The sequence below is a fragment of the Acinonyx jubatus genome, chromosome B3 (genome assembly GCF_027475565.1).
Source record: "Acinonyx jubatus isolate Ajub_Pintada_27869175 chromosome B3, VMU_Ajub_asm_v1.0, whole genome shotgun sequence".
Classification (NCBI taxonomy): Eukaryota; Metazoa; Chordata; class Mammalia; order Carnivora; family Felidae; genus Acinonyx; species Acinonyx jubatus.
In genome coordinates this window covers 31,385,036-31,404,348 of record NC_069386.1, presented here as the reverse complement: position 1 = coordinate 31,404,348, position 19,313 = coordinate 31,385,036, and the positions used below count along the sequence as shown (strand labels likewise).

The 19,313-nt window shown below is 47.2% G+C and overlaps 1 protein-coding gene across 8 annotated transcripts in view; it reads left to right on the top strand.

Annotated features, from left to right (window-relative positions):
- Positions 1 to 19,313, top strand: part of PML (PML nuclear body scaffold) — a 38,901-nt gene that overhangs the window by 7,011 nt on the left and 12,577 nt on the right. For all 8 annotated transcript variants that reach the window (XM_015077292.3, XM_027067747.2, XM_027067742.2 and 5 more), the window contains exons 3-6: positions 9,983 to 10,563; positions 11,793 to 11,863; positions 17,951 to 18,088; positions 18,483 to 18,741. In XM_015077292.3, coding sequence (XP_014932778.2) covers positions 9,983 to 10,563; positions 11,793 to 11,863; positions 17,951 to 18,088; positions 18,483 to 18,741 — 1,049 coding nt within the window. The remainder of the gene's footprint in view (positions 1 to 9,982; positions 10,564 to 11,792; positions 11,864 to 17,950; positions 18,089 to 18,482; positions 18,742 to 19,313) is intronic.

Sequence of the window (19,313 nt, the reverse complement as noted above, 5' to 3'; positions counted from 1 at the left end):
GGGAACTGGGGTCAGACATGGGAGGCTTAGAGGATTTAGAACTTTATCCTAAAATTTTAGGACATAGATTATTCTCAGCTTGTTCCTTTTTCGTGCATTTCACTCTTGTTTTACCAGTGAACAGTCTATAGAACACACTTTGAGAGGGACCCTATGGGGGGGCTCTGCTGGAAGCCCACTGATGGGCGTTAAGGCAGAGGGTGGGAGGGTCAGATTCTCTCCCTGCACTGTGTTCTGTGAAGTGGGTAAGTTTGGGAGCCAGGAGACCCAGTATTTGTTTCTTTGGCTGCATACTTATTTCTATTTCACCCCATTCCATAAAGCATTTGAGGAGATTGACCACTGTGCTGTTGGGCATACGTACCTAGCAGAAACTGAAGCAAAGGACCTGGACCAGGGGAAAGGGAGCCCCATTAGGAGACTGAGGCTGTGGTACAGATGGGGGTGAGGTCTGCAAGAATGCGGAGATGGAAGAATGGGGAAGGGGCCCAAATCTCACACTACCAGGGCCTGCCTCACCTGGAGTTAAAGGTGACCACCAACCTTTCCATTTTTGGGATTGCTGGGGAGTGCCTTTTGCCCAATAGTAATATTGAGTCGAGGACAGCAGTTGGAACTGACTCCCATATCTGGGTGTCAGATCCCAAAGCTTGGCCGGATGGGGTGGGGGAATTAATCCAGAGGCATCAAAGCTTATAGCCAGAAGGCATTTGGATTAGTTGAGTGGAAAAAACAAAAGATCTGTTAATCCAGTTTGAAAGGTGTGATGAGACCATAACCTGGGAAAAGGGTTCCCAAGGCCAGAAGTTGGAATGATTTCACAAGAGGACAGGGAGAAGCAGGCGGGACATCCCAGGGGAAGGTTCAGGGCAGAGACGGACAGGTCGCAGTGGCAAAGCTGGGGACAAAGAAGGGAAGGGCTGCTAGCTGAGAAGGAAATGGAAAAGACATCCTCATGGACCTCATGGACTCCCCCTCAGGGCTGGGTGGGGGAAGAAGGCCAGATGCCACAGGTGCAAACTATGAGGAGCCCCCTTGCCCTCATGAACCAAGCAAGTGCCTCCTGAAATTCGTTTGCACCCTCGGTGTCCGGCTGGCCTCCTTGGCCCAGCCCTGTCTGAGGCCTTCCTGGTACCCTCTGTGAAGTTATCAGTAAATTGCGTCTTCTTGGGGATTGATGATCTTACCGGGGTTGAAAGCTGACCCAGAAGCACCACATGAGCAAGCAAAAGGATGCTGCCAGGAGTTAGGGCACAAAGAATCCATTTCCAAGTTTTTCTATGAACTCACCCAGGGGACTTGTTTTCTGAGCCAAGCCAAGAGCAACTGCTTTTCCTTTCATGGGGGTGGGGGGCATGGAGCCCCAAGGTAGATTTGGTTGAATGCATAGATAAGAGGGCCATGTGAAGTGTACCTTGAAGAGGTTTGTCTGTATGAGATACAACGAAAACAAACGTGTAAATTAGTAACAAATTTTTAGTCAGTCTCTTAAGCAAAAATGAATGAATGGCTTATGTAAGAAGTGAACAGGGTTGTGGCCAGCCTCTGACCCTACTTGATTAGATATTCATATTATGTCAACAGGACCTGCTTTCTCTGTATTTCTTGTGACCCTTCTTTGCTCCAAGTCAGCCCCATTCACAGAAGGGTTTCTTCCTGTCGCTTGCCAGATGATTGCAGCTCCAGAGGCCCTTGTACACACCCTCATTCTCAAATCCAGTGGGAGAGAGCAAGAATCCCTTCCCAGATTCTAAGCCTAGTCTGAGTATGCTTCTGATTGGATCAGACACCCATCCATGCAGGAGACAGGTTTGAAGCCAGCCTCAGATGAAGCTTCCCAACTCCTTGGAACCTGGGCAGTCCCTTTCCAGCAGGAGGCGTTTTCCCTTTTCCAACCTGGGCCGAGAATGGGCTCTTCTGGATGGAGTATCCCTTTTATTAATACTTATCTGTCTTTTGAGATGTTTTTCCTGGGCTGTTATCTTAATTCTCATGCCTTCTTGAAAGATTATTGAGGAAGAGAGAACTGTTCCCATTGTATAAATGAGGCAAGAGGCCAATGCATTAATGGGAGCTAACCCAACTGGGAGAACTTGTCTGAGCCAAGACCCAAATGGGGTAGAGGGTTTCCTGACTGCAAACCGTGTGTGTGTTTCCTGGCACTGCTGGCCACTACAGGCAGGCAGTCCTCAACTAACAACTGGGCTGAGTTGCAAAAAAGGATTCTGCAAGTTGCTTGTTTAGAACTTGAGTGTTTTTTTCCCCTCAGAAGTGGATTATTAAAAGAAAGCGTGCTATTTAAGAAATGATAAATTTAATTTTCCTTAACTTTAGCAGAAGAAAAAGATACTGAAGAAAAATTTTACTGAAGTAAATTAGACTTTACTAAACTTCAAAGAAATGTTTCTTCATTGTAAAATGTTTCCTAAAATATCTAAGACTAAGCAAAAAAAAAAATACTAAGACATTAAGAGGTTGTAGTTATTATAGTTTGGTTTTAATGAAACATTTCCATTTTAGACAATAGTAGCTAGAATCTCTGCTGAAAAAGATCAGGATGGCCCACTCCCATCTATCTCTCTTGCTTCTATGTTAAAATGGCTCTCATGCGTGGCCCTGGCCCTTGTACTTTAGCATTTGTTCCTATAAATTCTTTATTTCAATTCAGCTCTTAATTGGATGGATGTTGTCAGTAAGCAGTCTAAATTTCTAGGATCTCTTAGTATTGAAAATGTCTATCAGTTGCTTTTCTGTTTGAATGATATCTTGGCTGGGTATAATATACCTGGGTTACACTGTTGCCTTTAGAATTTTGTAGACTTTGCTGCGTAGTCTTCCAGCATCAAATGTTCATGAGGAGAGGTCTGAGGCCAAATTTATTTGCTTTTTCTGTCTTGATACCTAAAGGTATTTTCATTCTTGAAGTTTATTAATTTAACCAAACTGTCTTGGTGTTGAGCATTTTGTATCCAATTCTGAAACCTGGCAGACTTCTTCAATCTAGAAATTCTCCTTATTACAGGGAAAATTTCTTACTCCTTCTCCTTTTTCCTCCTCATTGTACTCTTTTTTGCTCTATTGCCATTAGTATTATAATGTATTAGTATTATTTCTTGGGTTTTTCTGATTCATAATCTTAACAGTATTACTATGATTTGGGGAGAACTGATTTGTTTGATAAATCATTTTATACACATTGTAGTAAAAGTACTTGAGACTATCAAAATTGTTGCACGTAAGGATTTACTGCCTGTTTTCTATTTTACCAGAGTCATTAACATTTAATGATTAACTTTAGTCTTTGAATTTTGTAACAAATTCCGCTTTGGCATCTCTTACAATTTGGATTTATTCTGCCAAAGCTGTTAGAGTTAGAAAAGCATTTCAAGATTGGTATAGCCAAGTAGAAGAGCTGCCTTTTTATGCCATGTGTCACTTGATTGATAAACAGTGTTTATTGTTAACTTAATCAAATCATGTTTTTCTTATTCATGGCTTTAATTAACCGATTGTTTTAGCTACTTCCATCTCTTTTGCCATCTCATTTACTGAAATTAGATGAGATTTAAATAGTTTGTAGTCACTGTACTCATCTATGTGATAAACCTTGTCTTGCTGCCTTGCAACATTTCCTGGCGTGTAAATCCCTACTTCATCACTGTTCGCTAACATTCAATATTGTATAATTGTAGTCCATTATGATAAAATGCAGTGAATTCCAAGTTATCTAAAACTCTGTTCCAAAAATCAAATCTCCTTTATTAACATATAGCTTATGTGATGCTTTAAAAATGTCTTGCACTTGATACTGTTTTGACTCTACTTCTGAGCGGGGTCATTGCAATGGTCCCAGCGTATGACGATCATCACATTTTAGAAATACCGTGTTGGTGGCACCGGGAAGGGTTGATTGGAAAGACCAGAGGCAGGGAAGCCTGTTAGGGGATATGCCAAAGGAGATAAGTTGTGATCGAGGCAAGAACAAAGGTGTGTAGCAATGGGAACTCATGTGACAGATTTAGGAGCCAGGATTCTACCTTGGTCGTCTTTACATCCTAGTGCCATGCTTGTGCATAGTTGGTATTTACTATTTGTGGGGGGAGGGTAAATGAAGGTAGAATCAGCAAGATTAGTGATTTGTTGAAGTGGTTGGAGGGGGGCGCGTATCTGGCGTTCCCCCTTGGTCTCTGGCTTGAGTGGCCTTTCAGTGGGCCATAATGGACACGCCAGCCCTCTGTCTTGGGAGCAGGGACCTGCCTAGAAAAGAGTGGGGAAGGTAGATGCGTGATGGGCATTAAACGAGGGCAGTTGTCTTGATGGGCACTGGGTGTTGTATGTGAGTGTTGAACCACTGAATTCTACTCCTGAAACCAATATTGCATGGTATGTTAACTAACTAGAACTTATATGACAGTCTGAAGAAAAAAGAAAAGAGTGGGGAAGGAAAAGCACAAACTTTCTCTTCCTCATTCTTGGCTGTGGGGTTGGCAGAAGATGGGTGTGAGAAACAGACAAAGCTTCCTCCTCTTACCTTTTCTCGCTGCTGCCTTTCTGGTGTTTCCTCTCGGAGCCCTTGGGTTCTCCGATCTCTGTCACCAGCTTCTCAACCAATGAAGAGTTGGAGGAGGGGAAGTCAATAGGAATAATGCTTTCGCTCTAAGTATCCCAGGCTCTGCAATTACCCATCTCTTCTCCTGGCTTCAGAAATCTTTCCTCAACTCTGTTTCCCAGCAGAGCAGGAAACCAGTCTGATTGAAAGCATTCATATTTGTATGTAAATGACACATGTATCCCTTTAATTGCCCTCTAGCCAATAATTTGAGTTTCCAAAGGAGGCTGTTCCTTTTGCTATTCCCTCAAAGTGAAAGCTCCCTGTCATTCTCTTGGAAGTGAGCATGGTAGAGTAGAGAGTTTTTCAGTTCCCATTCAGACCAGCCGGGCCCTGCCCTGGAGTCCTGCTCTGGGGCCAGCTCTCCTCCACGGGTCCCATTTTCATAGGATTTTTGCTTCCTGGATTTCCCAGCCCTGTTTCTTAGAACAGCGGAAGTGGCATACTGCTCTGGTCTCAGCAGGAGGTGTGGCTACACTGGGCTGGCCTGACCCTAGTGGGAAGGGGACGGCCCAGAGACCACACTCAATATGATGTTTCCATACTGTCTGAGGTTGAGAGGTTGACTTACCAACAGTAGGGCTAATATCCCTGCCGTGCAAAACTGTGTAGTTAATGCCTCCCCTTCTTGCATGGCTCCAGAATGTCCAATGTGTCGCTGGCACTGTGCAGGTGACTTCCCATACACCAGCCCATCTTTGTCCTTGCAACAGTCTATGAGAGGCATTCTTATTTATCCCCATTTTATAGACAGGGAAGTTAAGACTCGAGAGAAAGTATTTTACTCCAGGCCTTGTAGCTAGGAATCAGACGGGCTCAGATTCAGGCCCAAGGCTGTCCACCTCCAGGACCCGTATCCTTCCTGCTGTCACATGGCCTCTGGCATGGCAATTTAAGACATAGGCAGCTTTCAGATAGGGAGACTGAGAACCCAGGAAACATGTTGAGGCTTCTAACTAAAATATTAACGACATAGTCAATTCACTGAACAGTCATAAAGGGACAAGCAAAACAATACATGTCAGGGAAGAAGAGGAAAAGCTTTATTATTCCTAGATGGAATGTTTTCTGAGGGTTCTCCATTGCCTCCTCTTTAAAGTCCAAACTCCTTCACTTAGAATTGATTATGGAAATTTTGGGAAAATCTAAATAGATGAAAAGGGGGAGGGAGGGAGAAAGAAGTAACTCCCATCAATATAGACTGTGTACTCTCCTTCCTGTCGTCTCTATAATCACATAAACCAAACTGAACAGAAGCAGATAGTTCTGTAACTTGCTTTTCTCACGATAGGAAGTTGTGAATGTCTTTCCGAAAAATACATAGTTTTGAATTTTTAGGTAGTCGCATCTGTTGAGTGTATGATTTCTTCCATTTCTTCAGTGGTTATAAGGTCTTTACCATCATCAGTAGTCAACTGTCACACCTCTATGGTGTTATGGTTCATAGTTAAGTCTGTGACCCACCAGAAATGTATTGCGGCATCACGTGTGAAACAAGCCCTAATTTGCTTCTCCCCACCGCAGTAGCCAGTTTTCTCGATTCTGATTTTTGAGTGGAATTGTTTAATGTCCATTAGTGTGGGATGCTTTCTTTATTCTATAAAATATCACATTCTTATACGGATGCCAGGACCTAGATAAGTAATATCTGGTCTGTTCTGCTGATTTTCCTTCCTTTTTACTCTTGGACTAGTGCCACACACACTTCTTAAAATAATGGTAGTTCTATCCTATGTTATCTGGCAGAGAAAATTCCCCTTTCTGACACTGATTTCCCCAAAATTCCTTTTTTTCCCTTTAAGTTTATTTAGGAGAGAGAGAGAGAGCGCGCGCGCGAGCGGGGTCAGGGGGAGGGAAGGGACAGAGAGAGAGGGAGAGAGAGAATTCGAAGCAGGCTCCACACTGCCAGCACAGAACCCAACATGGGGCTCGAACTCATGAACCTTGAGATCATGACCTGAGCAGAAACCAAGAGTTGGCAGCTTTTAACCGACTGAGCCACCCAGGTGCCCTTTCCCCCAAATTTCTTAACTATTTGATCTGTTTATTCTGTCCTGTGAAATTGACAATCCATTGGTGAAGTTTCAAACTCTCATCTGTAATTTGATTAAAATTGCTTTAAACCTTTATCTGAACTTGAAGAGAATTGATATCGTGATGTTTATTTAGTGTTTCCAGTTGGGGCCTTGAGACACTCTTCTGTTTTTTAGATTCTTTCTCAGTGGAATTCTTTTTTTCCCATGTATATATTTTTTGTTAGAAGTATGTCTACTTTTTTTTTTTTTTTGAGCATTTGAAAATTGTTGTTTGTGAATGAGAGCTTGGGAATTTTTTCCATAATTCTTTTCATTTGAATTGCTGGGATAGCATTCCATTGTGTGGTTGTATCATAATTTATGCAACTGTTTGCCTAGCGTGTTTCAATTCTTTGCCATTATGGACTGTGTTGCATTGTACAGATGTTATTTTGTACATGTTGAGGTAGAGCTACAGAATAGATACGCAGAAGGGGGATTATTGGGTGAGAGGATAAATACATTTGTGATTTTGATGGATATTGCCAAACTGCCCTCTGTAGAGTTATTAGTTCTTTTCATAATTGCTCAGCATTTCTTGTTAATGGTATCATTGGTGAGCGCTAATATCTCAGTCAATTATAATGATCGCAGTCTTTGTTGAGAACATATATGTAGGACTTCTCTCATTTGATCCTCTATAGAATTCCCATATGAGGTGGGGGTTATCCCTGTTTTACAGATAGAAGATAGAGGCAAAAAGAGGTTAAGTGACTTGCTAAGGGCACAGAGCTGAGGTCAGATCCACAGTTGCCCTCTGCTTCAGTTGACCCTTACCTCAGTCACTGGCCCTGCCTCTTGGTGATGGGTCTCTGTTACTTAGATCAGATTTCCCCATGTTGGAGTTGCTGAGTGCTCTTGACCCAGTGGCAACTCCCATGCTTCCCTCACGCTCTGGGCTCTCCAGGAAACCTCAGCTAGCCTAGCATAAATCTCCTGTATTTGATCAAGAGGTTCGAGCTCTGAAGCCTTGCCCTCTTCGGTGGTCTGGGGAGGTTGAGAGCCGACAAAGCCGAGGACCAGTGCCTCGTGCCACAATTTTGGAGTCAGGTTGGCCAGCACAGTCTCTGCTGGCAGTTCCAGGACAAGTTGATCTTTAACTGAGGCCAAAGTGGCTCCAGCTAAGAGCCTCTCTCCTGGCCTCAGGTGGGCTGACTTATCATTGCTGTTGATAACAGATGATAGCAATATTTCTGGGGAAGTAACTAACAATATTTTCCTGGTAGTATTTGAAGAGGTAGCATTATAGCGTTTCAGAGCATGGACTTGCGCCTGGCTGGCTGGGTTTTTATATTAGTTTCCTATTGCTGCTGTAACAAGTTACCACAAATTTAGGAGCTTAAAACATTACACATTTGTTACTATGTACCTCTGGGGGTCAGAAGTCTGAAATGGGTCTCCCTGAGAGAAAATTAAGATGTCGGCGGGGCCGTGTTCCTGCTGGAGGCTCTTGGGGAGAATCTATTTTCTTGCCTTTTCCAGTTCCTAGAAGCTGCCTGTATTCCTCGGTTCATGACCCCCTTCCATCTTTAAAGCCAGCAGGATAGCACGAGACCTCTGCTTCCATTATCACGTCTTCCTCCTCACAGCTGCCTGCCTCCCCTTTTCCTTATAAGGACCCTCGTAATTACACTAGGTCCACCTGGATAATCTTCCCATCCCAAGATCCTTAACTTAATCACATATACAAAGTCCTTTTTGTCATAGAAGTTAACATACTCCAGTTCTGGGAATTAGTACATTATTCTGCCTCCTACAGTTTGCCCTCTGGACTCTATCACTTACCAACTGTGATCCTGGACGAGTTATTGTACCTCTTGTTCAGTTTCCTCATCCTTAAAATGGGGATATAATAATTCCTACTCTGTAGGATTGTTAGGAGGATTAAAAGAGTGATATTTCTCAAATACTCATAATATTGTCTGATACATAATAAATGCTGTGCAAGTGCTAGCTAAAATATATTAAGTAAATGAAAATAATGCACACCCTTTGATTTAGCATTCCTATTTTTTGTAACCTATTTCATAGAAACAAAAGCATCCATGTGTTAGGCCACATAAAGCTTTATCCATATTGACAAAGTACAAATAGGAAATCACTAGAATGTCCATTAACAGGAGAATGACTGGATCAGTTGTGGTACAATGTGGAATTTAAGGGGGCTATAAAGAGAATACATTAGATCTATACTTATTAGACCTAGAGGAATGTCCTGAACAAAAGTTAAATTAGAGGAGGAAGCTACAAAGACATTACTCATGATCTTTTATAGCATGATCTTTTTTTTCTTTTTAAGAACATCAACCCACCAAAATTGTTGTAGATACTTGAGCCAATTATTTAACCACTGATTGTCTCCCTTTCTTCATCTGTGAAATGAGAACAGCAATAATTCTCCCCTCAGAAACTCTAGTGAGGATTATATGGGATGAAATGTAAAAGCACCTGGGTGGCTCTGTAGGTTAAAGCCTCTGACTCTGGATTTCGACTCAAGTCATGATCTCAGTTCATGAGTTCAGGCCCCTCCTTGGGCCCTGCACTGATAGTGTGGAGCCTACTTGGGATTCTCTCTTCCTCCCTCTCTGCCCCCCGCCCCTAAACTGTCTATCTCAAAATAAATAAACTTTAATACCTTTTTTTAAAGTTTATATATTTTTGAGAGAGCAAGCGTGTGTGCACGAGTGGGGGAGGGGTAGAGAGAGAGGGGACAGAGAATCCTCAAGCAGGCTCCGCGCTGTCAGGGCAAAGCCCGATTGCTGGCTTGAACTCACCAACCCCAAGATCATGACCGGAGCCGAAGTCAAAAGTCCAAGGCTTAACCTACTGAGCCATCCACGCACCATGCACCACGTACCCGGTAAACTTTAAAAAGAAAGTTTAAAACATTTCATGTATCAAGTCCTTAAATGTATCAAGTCCTTAAAATCCTGCAAGCAGTCTGGATATTTGTGTAAAGTGGTTTGAGCAGACAGTTGTGGAAGGATGCACCCCAGTGCTCACCTGGTTGCCTCGGAGGCGGGGAAAGGAAATTCAGAAACGGTGTGGAGAGACAATGTGTGTATCTGTGCCTTGTCTCACGACTGGAGGCTAGCTGTTGTTACTTAAGTAACTTTTTTACGTTCTAATGCTCTATGGGTAGTTTGGAGACCACAAACTGAATGGAGAAAAGCACGAACCTAGGGACCTACCATGATTCAAAGTTTTGTAATTTTTGAAAAAGAGTTTAATAACAAAAATATAAAGGGATTAGAAGCAGGAGAGCCCTAACTGACGCCGGCCTTGTGTGTCTCTGCAGCATCTACTGCCGAGGCTGCTCCAAGCCGCTGTGCTGCTCGTGCGCGCTCCTGGATAGCGGCCACAGCGAGCTCAAGTGCGACATCAGCGCGGAGATCCAGCAGCGGCAGGACGAGCTGGACGCCATGGCACAGGCGCTGCAGGAGCAGGACCGCGCCTTTGGCGCGGCGCACGCGCAGATGCACGCGGCTGTCAGCCAGTTGGGCCGCATGCGCGCAGACACCGAGGAGCTGATCCACGCGCGCGTGCGCCAGGTGGTAGCGCACGTGCTGGCCCAGGAGCAAGAGCTGCTGGAGGGAGTGAGCGCGCGGTACCAGCGAAGCTATGATGAGATCGCGGGCCAGCTGGGCCACCTGGAAGCGGTGCTGCAGCGCATCCGCGTGGGAGGCGCGCTGGTGCAGAGGATGAAGCGCTACGCCTCTGACCAGGAGGTGCTGGACATGCACGGCTTCCTGCGAGAGGCGCTCAGCCGCCTGCGCCAGGAAGAGCCCCAGAACCTGCAAGCCGCCGTGCGCACCGATGGCTTCGACGAATTCAAAGTGCGCTTGCAGGGACTCGTCTCCTGCATCACTCAGGAGACGGGTAAGCACCCGAGCCACCCTTGTGGCCGACCTGTTTACCATTTAAGGGCCTGTGCCTTGCTGTGGCTCCCTGGGGGAGACAGGGCAGAAAAGGAAGCCGTGGGTTTGTTTTTAGTTTTGTTTTTGTTTAAAGTCAGATTTGCTCACATCGTACATTCCAGAGCACAGGATAAGGAGGAGAGGAGGCCCTGACGTGCGTCTGCAGCCCTCCAGAGGGGTCACGTTTTACTAATTTACAGGGCCCTGTGGATTAGCTGTGATCTTGTGACCCTTGGAGAATTAAGAAACTACTAAGCTGAGAACCAGACACAGTATCATTTTAGCCCCAAAGGGATAACCACTTCAGGAAATTCTCTTAAGCCTCCTGTCTAGCAATTGAGAAGTCAACTGGAACGTGAGGTTAGAGCAGAAGGGTACTGAGAAAACCCCCTGGAGTGGTTGGGTGTTTACCAGAAACCATACTGCGCCTCAGTGGAGGAGATGCTTCGCCTCCAGCATGGCCTGCTGTCTGGACCAGCTGCCTACCTTTGTGGGCCCTTGGGAAGTGGAGAGCAGACCAATTTGTGACCTCAGCAGTTGTCCAGTCCAACTGGGGCAAGATGGGAGCACATCACGTAGCTGGAGAATGAGACAGTGCTTGGCTCTGCAGTCCAGATCCAGGAGTTGGAGCAGCTCTGTATGAGCTGATGACGTCATCGGGGCTTTCAAGGGACGCCAAGGGGAGGGGGGTGCCCCAAAGGGCCTCCAAGGTGAGGAACCTTTAACAGCTCTTTGAGGAAATCTCTAGGCTCACATCTGAGCTCTGAATAGCTGGTGTGAGGATGCCCTTACTGGGAAAGAGGTGGATGGCAACAGAATCTGAAGGCATCCGGGCAAGTGCCAGTGATGGGGGCTCAGTCACTCACGCCTGCCCTTGGAGCTGATGGCTGTGGGCTCATACCACCAAACTGTGCCTCGGTGGCAGCCGAGAGATGGACAGAGATGCACCTGGGGTTTGCACTCTCTAATGCCACCCTCTCCCTTCTGGCTGGGTTCGTGCTCACTGCAATCAGGGAGCTCTCCTTCCAAATGACAGCCCCTCCATGGAGCTGCCCCAGTGTTGTGAGAGGCCCTGAAGAATGAGTCTCTAGGAAAAGCAGCAGAGACATTTCCTTTGTCACTGTCCCAGGCGAAGATGCCTCCCACCGGGGATGTCCCTGACTTGCCTGTGACCTTTTCTGTGTTCTCCAGATGCAGCTCTACACAGGAGGGCCAGCCCAGAGGCTGTCAGCACTCCCAGGGACTCTTCTGACATTGACCTGGTAAGATGGGTTGAGGTCTCAAGGGGAGGTGGTATGGTCCCACAGGTCAAACGGGTTCAGAGTTCCCCTGTGTCAGGAAGGAACCTGAGTCTTGTTGTCCCCTGTGTCTGCAGGCATTAGAGAGGGGAGAGTGCCCGAGAGGGACAGCAAGTGGCCGGACTGGAGCTTTCAGTGGGAAGGAGTAAAGGAAGGGCAGGTGAACTGGCTGGCTCTGAGATCTTAAATGCCAAAGTAGCACTTGATAGATTTGAGAGGGGTGAGAACCAGGGATGGACAGGAGGTGAAGAAAGCGGTCACTGGTGGGTGGCCCTGACAGATGGTGGTAGATGACATCTCCCTTACCCTGTCCCCCATCCTAGATATGTGAGCATTTTCCTGGAATCAACACGGAGGCCTTCCCCACTTCTCCCCCGCCCCCAACATGGTTCTTGGAGAGGAGAATGGGGCCAGGAGGCAGACCTCAGTCCCAGCAGGTTGGGTTTCATTGGTGTCATTTCAGGACCAGCATATATGCAAGAATCATAGTTTCTCAGGGTTGGGAGGTGTCCATACCCCCTCTAACGTCGGCATTCCCTCTACAGCACCCTTGACCTATGGCTGTCTACACACACACACACCTCCCAAGGACAGGAAGCTCACTCATGCTTGAGACAGCCACCCCCATCTCTGGACTGCCCTTAGATTGCTTCCCTGGGAGAAAATGCAGTGTTACCCCTTTGGCTTGCCCTCTTAAGTGCTTGCATGCATGGCTCCTCTGGGATAAGCTTCCTGAGATCCTTCCTTGGACTAGGCGTCTGGTCTCCTCCACGTCCTGGTCATCTGGGTCTGCCTGTGTCTGCCTGTCAAAGGTGTGGGCCCAGGACTGATCAGACTTCCACAGAAATCAGGTCTTCTGGTGGCGAGCCTAGCTTTGTCATGTATGGCCGTTGGGGGAGAGAGATTGTTGTAGGCAGAGGCAATCTGGAGAGACTTCCTGGAGAATGCAGGATTTAGGAACTGAGAGTTTTAGAGCTAGGAGAGCGCATGGAGTCTAACCCTCTATTTTGCATAGGTTGAGGCCCAAAGAGAGGGTGACAACCCCAGGCCACATGACACAGCAAGCTAGGGATAGGATTAGAAGCAGACTCCTAACTGCTTTGGGTCCTGCATCCCCACGTATGTAGCTTGAAAAGTAAAAAAGGACATTTTTATTATATTTTTGAAGTAATACAATCACACGGTCAGAAGTAAAAACATAGAATGATAAATATGTCAACTACACTTCGATTCTTAAAATCCATTGATTTGTACGCTTACCGTTTGTACATTTCACTGTATATAAATTGTACCTAAATTTTTTTTTCAGATCCCCAGGTGATGATAATTTGTAGCTAAGTTGAGAACCAATGCTTTGAGGTGGGGGGACACCCCAACATCTCTCTGCACCCCGTTTCTCATTTGAGCTCTCCATTACTCAGCATCACAGAGATTTCTTGTGCAAACTAAGACTGTGTTTGTGCATATCCAATATTTTCACGTAACCCCCTACATATGGCACCTTACTGCCCAAATCCTGCACGTACGGTATCTGGATCTTAAAAAAAGAAAGAAAGTAACATATCATGTCTCCCTCCCTTCTGGTCCCTATCTTTCCACTTCTTATGCCCATATACCTGTCTCTATTTCTTACATATCCTTCCCGAATTTCTTTATGTAATTACAAGCAAATATGATTACAGGTAATTCCATTTTCCATTCTGTTTTTGCACAAAGGTAGCATACTACCCTATATTCATAGTATTACGCCCCAGGCTTTTTCACCCCACAAAGTATTCTGGAATTCTTACATTTTCAGTAGGTAGGTAGCTTCCTGATGTCTTTTTGTGTCTGCATAGCAGTCTAGTGAATGGATGTAGCATGTTTTATTTAGCCAGTTCCCTGTCAATGCATATTTAGGTTGTTTTGGTATCACAATGCTAGGATGAATAATGTCCCCCAAAGAAATCCTATAAATAGTTGGGGAAGGTGCCCCAGGTCCACAGAGCTCAGCTGTTTTCTACGTGCCAGTTGCTGGTTCATGAACAGCAAGAGACCCTGTACTATCTTGTGTGAGGTCTAGGCATTCTTCCGGGTCTTTGTCTTTATGTGACCTCTCACCATTCGCTACTAAGTAGTTTGAACTTGGAACATCAGAAGAATGCTCTTTCTGCAAAGCCTCTTGCTTTCACTTTGGTAGTAGGCTGGAGGAGGGGGCAGGCAGGCCAGGGGAGCCGGGGGAAGGATGTCGTCTCACTCTGTGAGTGCAAAGGGCTGGTGTAGCAGCTCCAGGGAGGCAGGCGTGGCCGGGCAGTCCCTGGAGAAAGTACGGTCGCTCAGCTATGCCAGGAGAAAGGCGACTCTCGGGCCCATGTCCCTGCCTTAGGAGGCAGGAGCTGGGCTTTCCGCCCCAACACTGGATCCCTCTTGAAACTGTTGGTTTACTTTCATTTCAGTCATGTATCTGCACAGAGGTGACGAGAAAACACAGCAACAGCCTTAACTAGAACTCCCCAGCTTGGGGGCCATCTTTCTTCCATTTCCTCTAGACTCTTTGCATCATGACGTTATAATACTTGAATGGAAAAAAATAAAACATTTTAAAGCTACCAAACAACAAATTGGGCATCATGATTTTTTTTTTTTTTTTTTTAGTGAGCCTTCTTGTCTGTCCCCTGCTTCATTAACACAGGAAGGAGGGCATCGTGGGTGGGACAGAGGCAGAGAATCCCAGGCCCACTTTCAGGGAGTTTGTTGCCCTTCTGGAAAGAGGGTCTTTCACATACCAGTGATTTGTAGATCCAGACATGAAAGGACCTTTTTAACTTTTTTAAACAATTTTTTTAATGGTGATAAAATATACGTAACAAAATTTACATAGAGGTGGAATTGCTGGATCATCTGGTAATTCTATTTTTCATTTTTTCAGGAGTCACTATGCAATTTTCCATAGGTGGCCATGCCCTTCTTCGTTCCCACCAACAGTGCACAGGGTTTCCAGTTTCTTTAAAAAAAATTTTTTTACATTTATTTGAGAGAGAGAGAGAGAGAGAGAGACAGAGCACAAGCTGGGGAGGGGCAGAGAGAGAAGGAGACCCAGAATCTGAAGCAGGCTCCAGGCTCTGAGCAAGTGTTCAGCGTAGAGCCCAATGCAGGGCTCAAACCCACGAACCATGAGATCATGACCTAAGCTGAAGTCGGTCACTGAGCCACCCAGGCACCTCATGGGTTTCCAATTTCTTTACCTTCTCATCCACACTTTTTTCACTAATAGCCATCCTAATGGGTGTGACGTGGTTTAAATTTCTGACCACTACCCATTATAAAGAAATATCTTTTATATCTACGGTATATATATGTACACATGCATAACTGTAGCTAAAATGGAAGCTTTGCAAAGTAAATTACCCTTGTTACATGGGTTTTCTGTTCTATACTATTCTGCATAATTTAAAAAATGCTGGTCGTGACCCACTGGATTGCTTTCATGATTCACCAATGGGTCACAGACTATAGTCTGAAAAACACTGGTGTAGGGGCGCCTGGGTGGCTCAGTCAGATAAGTGTCTGACTTCCGCTCAGGTCATGATCTCACAGTCCCTGGGTTCAAGCCCCACATCAGGCTCTGAGTTGACATTGTGGAGCCTGCTTGGGAGTCTCCCTCTCTCTCTCTGCCTCTCCTCCACTTGTGCTTTTCCCTCTTTCTCTCTCTCTCTCCCTCTCTGTCTCTCAAATAAATAAATAAACTTAAAAAAGTTTAAGGAGATTCTCCATTCTCTCCACTTCCCCCAGATACACTCTGATCCAGAGAGACAATTCTCCTCCCTTTCTATAAAGATGTTAAGAGAAAGAAACCCAGAGAGGGAGGGGAAAAGGAAGTCAGTCCGTTATAGCAATTGATTTGGGAGCCCACATCAAAGTGCTCAATACCAAGAAGCGCCCCACGTCGAGCTCTGGTCCCAGCACGATGGGGCCACATGGGGCTTTCCCCCACCTGCCCCAGCCCAGGTTTGGCCAGCTAATTCCTGGGGTTCCCCTGTGAGGAAAGCCTATCCCTGGCTTCCTGATCTCAAAGTCCAGCTTCTGACTTGTCCAGCGTGGCTGTGCTCGAGGAAGCGCCCCCTCCAGCTGGGTGTTGTTTCCTTTCCCTCACCACACGGACCACTGCAGGCGCCTGCTCACGGTCATCTGCTGGATGGACTTGGAGGCAGCAAGGGGTCAGGATTGCAGGCAGGAGTGGCAGAGTCTGGGCCTCCCCTTTCGGAGGGACACTTCCCAGGTCACTCGTCACTTATTTTCAGTGAACCGCCCAGCGGATGCTTCCGTTTCACACAGTATAGAGAAAAGCGGTGTGGGGGGATGTAAGAGAGACAGTGACCAGGAAAGAGAACCACCAGTTCAAAGACACTACACTCAAACCCTGGTCCAGACCCTCATTAGGTATATGACCTTGGGAAATCAGTCACTTCACCTCTGTGCCTCCTACCCTTCTCTGTAGATTGGCAATAATCACAGGATGGTCCCTATTTCGTTATTTTAACTATAATTGTTTTTATTGTGGTAAAATTCATCTAGGAAAATTCCGTTTTAACTATTTTTGAGTATACAGTTCAGTGACATTGCACCCTCCAAATCTTGTACAGCCACCCCACCCATCTAGTTCCCAAATATTCCCATTACCCCGAAAGGAAACCTTGTCCCCATGAGGCGGCCACTCCACATCTGCCCCGCCCCCACCCCCACTCCAGCTTCCAGTCTGCTTTCTGTCTCTATGCGCTCAGCTCTTGTGGATATTTCATATAAATGGAGCCGCACAACATGTATTCTTTTGTGGCTGGCTTCTTTTCACTTAGTGTAATGTGTTCAAAGTTCATGTTGACGTACGGAACTTCATGCCTTTAAAAAAAATTTTTTTAACGTTTATTTATTTTTGAGAGAGTGAGAAAGCATGAGCCGGGGAGGGGCAGATAAAGGGGGAGACACAGAATCCAAAGCAGGCTCCAGGCTCCGAGCTGTCAGCACAGAGCCCGACGCGGGGCTCAAACTCACAACTGCGAGATCATGACCCGAGCTGAGCAAAGTCTGACACTTAACCGACAGAGCCACCCAGGTGCCCCGACTTCATGCCTTTTTATGGCTGGATAAAATTCCACTGTATGACTGTCCGACATTTGGGCTGTTTAGACATTTGGCTGATGTCTCAGAGGCTGGTAGACCTTTGGGTTGTGTGCACCTTTTGGCTGTCGTGAATAGGGCTGGTGTGAACATTTGTGTGCAGGTTTCTGTTTGAACATCTGTTTTCAGTCCTTTGGGTACATGCCTAGGAGAAGACTTGTTGGATCATATGGGAATTCTGTGTTTAACTTTTTGAAGAACCAGCCGAAGTCCGTTTTGGGGTGGGTTTATGTATAGTTAGCACTATGCCTGGCTCAGAGTGGCAATAAAAACTGTATTTAGCATCATTATCATCGGTGGCACTTACTGAGTGCTGGGTGCTCTTCTAGGCACTTTACTTGTGGTAACACATTTCATCCACGGTATCCTGTGAGACAGATATTAATATTATTCCCATTTCACAGAGGGGGACTGAGGGCTGAGGGGTTTTAAGGGATTTGGCCAAGGTGTGTAATTGTTCTGACCCAGGGGGAGTGAAGGCCCAGGGGCAGAGTGAAGGTCACAGGGAGGTTCCCTGGAAGGGTTTCAGCTCAGTGGAAGGGTGTCCTCACTGTTACAGCTCTGCAGCTGTAGAGGAATTGCTGCCACCAGGAGCGAGCGCTTTGTTAACCCGGAGCTAGCTGTCGAGCAAACCTTTAGGCGCGGTTGGTCCCGTGTAATCTCAGCAGTCACCTTCTGGCTCTGTTAGGATGCACAGGAATTGAAGTGCCCCTGGATGCCAGCACCTCAGGGTCAGAAGGAGGGTGTGAGGAGGACTCCTGGTCCCCGGGGGGCTCTGGACAGCCTGCACCTGTGGCTGGCTGAGGCCCTGGGGATTGGGCTGACCCCAGGCCTGGGGTCTCAGCCCTGGGCCTGCCACCCGCTCATTTCGGTCTCTCTTATTTCCGGACTTCGCAGCCAGAGGAGATGCAGAGGGCCCGGGCACAGGCCCCAGGGCCAGCTGAGACCCCAGTCATGGCTTTGGTACAGTCGGTGCCCGGGGTACACCCGGTGCCGATACATGCCTACTCCATCAAAGACGCCTCCTGCAGAGAGGTAAGGTTCTCCCTGCCCCCTGCCTCTGCACCTGGAGGCCCAGATCCCACCAGGCAGTCAGGTTCCCACCTGAGAAGCCAGGCCTTAGTCAGCACCTACGCTGTTCTCTCCCTTGCTCCTGGCTGCCCTGCCAGGAAGCTCCCCTGTAAGCGTGAGCCACTCCAGGGCAGGCAGAGGCCACCAGAGTCAGTGGTCAGCAGACGGCCAGTGTGCGTGGCAGCCCAGGGGTCTTCCTATGTGGAGAGAGACACGATCTGCGTGGCAGAGAGCAGAGGCGACAGCAGGAGCAAAGGGGGCGGGCCACAGGTCCCTGCCACCCAGGTTCACATCTCTGCCCACCACCCCAGCACCCCTGAAGGCTGCTAACCCGGCCTTGTGACTCCCCACCGCATAGGAGGTCTGCAGCCCAGTCACCCCCCAGAAGAGGAAGTCCTGCCAGACCGAGTGCCCCAGGAAGGCTATCAAGATGGAGTCTGAGGAGGAGAAGGAGACACGGCTGGCCCGGAGTTCCCCCGAGCAACCCAGGCCCAGCACCTCCAAGGCAGTCTCGCCACCCCACCTGGATGGGCCCTGCAGCCCTGAAAGCCCCATCATCGGAAACGAGGTCTTCCCGCCCAACAGCAACCACGTGACCGGCGAGTCTGGGGAGGCAGGTAAGGAAGTGGGTGGGCAGCGGAGGCTGAGGCCTACGTGCTGTCTTCCAGGGGCTGGGTAGGGTGGGACCCTTCCCCCAAATCCTCACCCCACCCAGGGAGCCCAAAGCCAACAGCATCCCCTGTGTGTCCTGCTCTCAGCTGCCACCAGATGGGGCAGGGAAAGCCCATGGTTTTCCTGGGGGATAAGATTGGATACAGTTCACCGTGTGATTTGCTGGGATTCCAGTGTGGGGACCGTAAGAGGCTAAAACCCACAGTCTGTAGCCCCTTCCCCGAACGCACCCATACAGCGCCCAGCACTGTGCCTCTGCACAAGGTGGGTCTCCCCAGGCAGTTCTGTTGGTGAGTGCCTGGCATGCTCCCAGAGAGACCTTGGGTCAAGTCCACACCCATCACTTCCCAAATTTGTCTGCAAAGGCCACCTGGCTAAAGTACGTCATTTGTCCTAGATACCTTTTATGGACACCACCAAACTGGGAGTTCTTGGGCATGAGTTGAGGCCAACTGATAGAATTCTGGAATGGTCAAGACAGTTCTTCCTAGATCTGCTTCACCCAGAGGCCCCCTTT